At 23.0% G+C, this 5,725-nt stretch overlaps 1 protein-coding gene across 1 annotated transcript in view; it reads right to left on the bottom strand.

Annotated features, from left to right (window-relative positions):
• Nucleotides 1–506: 506 nt before the first annotated feature.
• Nucleotides 507–5,725, bottom strand: part of LOC100203914 (AP-1 complex subunit beta-1) — a 27,955-nt gene continuing 22,736 nt past the window's right edge. Inside the window, exons 20-23 of the mRNA XM_065807237.1 lie at nucleotides 1,943–2,029; nucleotides 1,432–1,499; nucleotides 1,180–1,266; nucleotides 507–674 (exon numbers count right to left, since the gene is read on the bottom strand). Of these exons, the coding sequence (XP_065663309.1) occupies nucleotides 600–674; nucleotides 1,180–1,266; nucleotides 1,432–1,499; nucleotides 1,943–2,029 (317 nt within the window). The 3' untranslated portion in view covers nucleotides 507–599. The remainder of the gene's footprint in view (nucleotides 675–1,179; nucleotides 1,267–1,431; nucleotides 1,500–1,942; nucleotides 2,030–5,725) is intronic.

Genomic DNA, 5,725 nt, shown 5'->3' with positions numbered 1-5,725 from the left:
AGCGTGTAGTATACAGTGTTTGTCACCTTCAGGTTTGGCTCACTCTATGCTGAGCTCTAGCGTTAAACTATACCAACCTGCTTGTCAAAAAATTATTGCACTAATTATATATTTTTTTATATTTTGGCCAGCGTGAAGTCATTTTTCAGGTTTTTTATAGTAACCAAGAAAACTACATTTTTTGAAATATAATCAAAAACTCTTGTAGCAATTTTTTGTACAAACATTAGGGTTAAAAACTACACGGAGGAGATGGATGAGAGTAGCCACTTAATGCCTGAAGTTTATTCGCCACACTAAAAAATCCTAAGAACACATTACGCCACATTACGTTGTTACGCGATGGTTAGCACGTTTATTCATCTTTTGTTGTTTTACTTTAGGCAATCTTAACACATATTACTTAATGAATTCATTCGCTCAGCCATATTTTAATTTTATAAAAAAGCCACAACTAGTGGCATTTGTTCTTTCATACTTACATTAACGTAACCAAATTCAAAATCTCAAAACAATTTATAGGAGTTTATTCTTTAATTTACTAATACAGAAATTATAAAAAAAATTAAGACGAAAAGTTTAGTTGAGGGCTCATCAGTCTACAACTGCAACAACTGTTTATATACTGCTTGTACTATTGGAACAACATCCATAGCGCGTGTCTTTAAAGCCAGCTATATAAAAAAAGTTAATATCATAATTAAAAAGTTAATATCATAACTACTATTGTTGTAATTATTATTATTATTATTATTATTATTATTATTATTATTATTATTATTATTATTATTATTATTATTATTATTATTATTATTAGTGCTATGTTCAACAAAGTTCACTTCTTTGAAGTCTGTGTGTAAAACAGACCACAATGAAATGTATTTGCTTCCAATAATATGGTGATCACATTATTTTGTAATTTAAATTTATGTTTGTAAAGATTCACACTCGTTTTGTTATTTTTTTAAACAAAAATCGCTCTATTCTCTCCCTATAAATAATGGATAACAATATAAAGCATAAATTTAATAAACTAAAAAATATATCTGAATATCTGCCAAAAACTTCATTTTAAAGAAGAAAATTTCAAAGTATAACATTTTTTATGTATAAAAAAAATCTTTTATTATGGGACCACTATGTTTTGAGATTTTTCAAACATAAAAATATAAAACATACTTGAACAACAGGATTGCCAGGTATAATTTTCAGTTCAGATAAAACATGCAAATTATTGCAAAACTTCATTGACTGATACAACATCTCCTAATATAATAAAAAAAATACTGATGTGTTTCAAAAATATAAAGAAAATACTGTATTTCAAAAATATAATAAAGAAAATCATGTATTTAAAACAAAACAAAAACGTTTACTAAAATATAACACCATACAAAAAAAAATTAAACGATAAATAAAAGTTAAAAAAACCTGTCCATCGACGTTATTTTTAGCTACTGTAAAGATATTATTTGCTTGTAGAAGAAATTGATAGTGTTCTAAATTAAATAACTCATAAAAAATTGAAGCAAAAAAAAAAGATCAATAATTTAATTGTATTTTATAAATATAAACTAACACTTTATAATATAAACTTTATATATATATTATATACAATAAATTTTTTAAACTATGTGTACATATTTATGCTATAAATAAACAATTTATAAAAGTATAATACAATCATAATAACATAACAATTTATTATGTGATATTATTTGTAACAATAGTATATGTTAACATTATGTAAATTAAAAAACATAACTAACAATTTTTTAAAATTTAACGTAAAAAATATTTAGTCAACACATAAATATATTATTATTAGATATTATTTTTAACTTAAAAAAACTTTTAAAATACTATAGTTACTATTAATGACATTTAAAGTTCAACAAATCATCATTTTGAAGATTTATTATAAATTTTTTTTAAAGCATACCAGAAGAAAGTCCTTTAGTAGGAAAACTAGTTTGAACCTCGCTTGTTTGGGGAATATCTTTCCACGTACCCAAAAATAGTTTGCGTTCTAAATCAAAAATTGGAACATGAAATACATGACAGTAATTGTAAATCATTAAAAAAATGTCTTGAGTGATTTAGCTGTTTTGTGTAATACAAGAAAAATTTAGACACTAGAAAAATTTACAAACATAGAAAGCCTTTCACAAATTCTGTAACATATAAGTGTATAAATACACCAGCTCTTGGAACTTGGGACGGCATTCAGCAATGCCAACCTAACTTCCAACCTTAACTGCCTGTTTGAGGTCAGAAAAAAATCACCAACCTCAATTCTATATTTTAATTTAACCCCTTCCTGCCAAATTTTTTTTACCGATACTGACCTATATACATATGATTTTATATATATATATGATTTTATACATATATATGATTTTATATATATGTATAAATGATTTTATACATATATATATATGATTTTATATATATATGATTTTATATCTATGTATATATGATTTTATATATATATATATGATTTTATATATATATATATGATTTTATATATATATGATTTTATATATATATATATGATTTTATATATTTATATATATGATTTTATATACATATATATGATTTTATATACATATATATGATTTTATATACATATATATGATTTTATATATATATATAATATATATTTAATCATATATATATATGATTATATGTATATATATATATATATATATATATATATATTATATATATATATATATATATATATATATATATATATATATATATATATATATATATATATATATATATATATATATATATATATATATGTATATATATATACACTGCCGCTCACGGAAGTTAGGACAATGGAGATTTTTTCAAAAAAACAGTATTAATACGTAATTACGTTATAGAATTTTTAACTTATATTAATAAATATTATATTTCTTATACATTTTCAATATAAAATACATTATTAGTCAGTTTTATGTAATAAAAATTTACTAAAACCATTATAATAACTAAATTTTGCTTTCATCACAAAAAACCTTTGATTTAACTGCTTTAACTATTCTTGGCATTCTTTCAATTAATTTTAAAATTGTTTCTTTTTGAATATTATTTCATTCCTGTTCTATAATGTTCCATAAATGAGATTTTGATGTCGGACATACAGTTCTAATTTTTCTATCTAGTTCATCCCATAGTAACTCAATGGGGTTGAGGTCTGGGGTTTGGGGAGGCTAGGTTATTACACGTAATACACTTTCAGTTTTTTTGATTCTTAATAGTTTCTACATATTAATGCAGTATGTTTAGGATCATTATCATGCATCAAAATAAAATTATCACCCATTAATCGAAGTTTCCAGGATATCTCTATAATGTTCTTTTCTCATTAAACCATCGATTTTACGCAAATCTCCCACTCCATTCAGAGAGAAACAAAGTTTGATTGTACTGACAGAAACTTTTTTTCTCGATCACAGTTGAAAATAGCTGTTATTTGTGGAGCAGTTAACATTCGATTACATTTACTGATGAATTTTATGCGGCGATCATCAGTTTTTGTTGTTATGCGAGAAGGACCTGGACAATTTCTGTCTTCCAACCTTTAATATATCTCTGGGTTCTCTGTTTATTAATTTAAAATGATAAGACTTTTACTTGTGTGTGCAATTTATGTTACTTTAATATATTTACATTAAAATAACTTAATTTAGAATTTTCTTATACCAATTTTATTTAACTTGATTTATTTTTATATAAACATAAATTTTACTAATATAAATTAATAATTTTATAACGTAATTACATTTTAATATTGTTCTTTTGAAAATATATTTTTTGTCCTAACTTCCATGAGCGGCAGTGTATATACACACACACACTAAGAACAGAATTTAATTGTCCATAAAATTATCACATTTGAATAAAATATTTTGTCATGCATTATTTATAAAGAACGTTTTTTTGTCAAATTTTTCATTTGCTAAAAAATCTTTAAAAAAAAAAGTAAAGTTTTTCTTCACATGAATTTTTGAATTTCTTGATTTAGGAATTTTAAATGAAAAAGAAGGGGATAAAAAAAATTGCACATAAAATAATTGTACAAAAAAAAGCGTTACGCTAAAGCTAGGAACAAATACCATTTTATTAAAATAAATGAGAAACAATTTCAAGTTTTTATATTTTCTTTATACACTTTAATATTTAGTTGGTCCTCCTTTTGCTTTAAAACATCTAATAAGGGTTTTAGCATTGACTCAACTAGACATTTGATTTGATTATTTTTGATATAAGACCATGATTTAATAACAACTTTCTTAAAATTTTCATTCTTGGAAAATAATCTATTACCTATTTTTTATCTAAATAAGTCCATAAATGTTCTATTGGATTCAAATCAGGGATCTGTGAAGCTTATTTTAAAGCATTTATGTCGCTTTGATCAAAAAAGGTTTTAGTTTTTTTTAGCAGTGTGTTTCAAATCATTGTCTTGTTGAAACAAAAAACTGTTTTCCAATCTAAGTTTTTTAGTAGAAAATCTTAAAATTAGTTTCAATATTTTTATCAAACAATTTATCAGTAAATTTTAATTTATCAACACCATCCAACGCCTTACACAACATAACATAACACTTCCACCGTCATGTTTAACTGTTCCTTTTGCAATTCAAATTAAAAGATTTACCCCTCTTTCGCCAACCTTTTTGTGCACCATCAGATTTTATTAAGTTAAAATAGGATTCATAAGACCAAAGAACTTTTATCCGAAATGATAATGGCTTTTTTGCAAAATGATAGATATAATAATACTTGTTTGCAAAATTCATTTTTCTCTTCAGCTTTTTGTTAAGAATGGTTTTTTACGAGCCATACATCCACTGAACCCTGCTTTATGAATGGGAAATTAATTGATGTTAGTGAAACTGTTTTTTTGTCATTCTTAAAATTTCTCTCTTGAATTTGTATTTTTTTTAAAATTTCATCTTTTAAAAATGTCTTAAGCTTTTGGCCTGGTCTAGTACGAATTTCAAATGTTTCATATTGTTGGTATTTCTTTTACTGTTCTAAATGGAATATTTGTAAATTCTTTATCTTTTCTATAAGTATTACCTTGTTTAACCAAGTCTGTAACAAGATTTATTTGAATTGTATTTAAATATTAACTTTTGGGTGTAATATGGTTTGACGAATAGAGTTTTTGATGTCTTTTTTTTCAAAAATATTATTTGCTGAAAATTAAACTCTAGAAATAAAAATTCAATAATAAAATTGATTTTTTATAAATTAAAAAAGTTATAAACATTCATTTTCATAACAAATTATCAATAAAACAGTTTTTTACAATTAATTTATGTGCATGCAAATTAATACCTGTTTGAATAAAATAAAAAATTGTATAACAAGAGCATTTTCTTATATTTTAATTGAAAAATTACAAATAATAAATAAAATAAAAAACAGTCATAAAAAATTGTTTTAGATATTTTCAATACTAATCAAGCTAAAAACAAATTTTAGCAAAATAAAATTAAGCAAAAATTACTTTGTATGATTAAATTCTGTTCTCACACACACACACACATATATATATATATATATATATATATATATATATATATATATATATATATATATATATATATATATATATATATATATATATATATACATATATATATATGCCGCAATGACTAATTTGCACTAATTAGTGTCAGTTGTTGAAATATAGAAG

This window comes from Hydra vulgaris, chromosome 10, assembly GCF_038396675.1.
Source record: "Hydra vulgaris chromosome 10, alternate assembly HydraT2T_AEP".
NCBI classification, from domain to species: domain Eukaryota; kingdom Metazoa; phylum Cnidaria; class Hydrozoa; order Anthoathecata; family Hydridae; genus Hydra; species Hydra vulgaris.
Note: the sequence above shows the minus strand (reverse complement) of the source record. Positions and strands in the feature narration are given on the sequence as shown.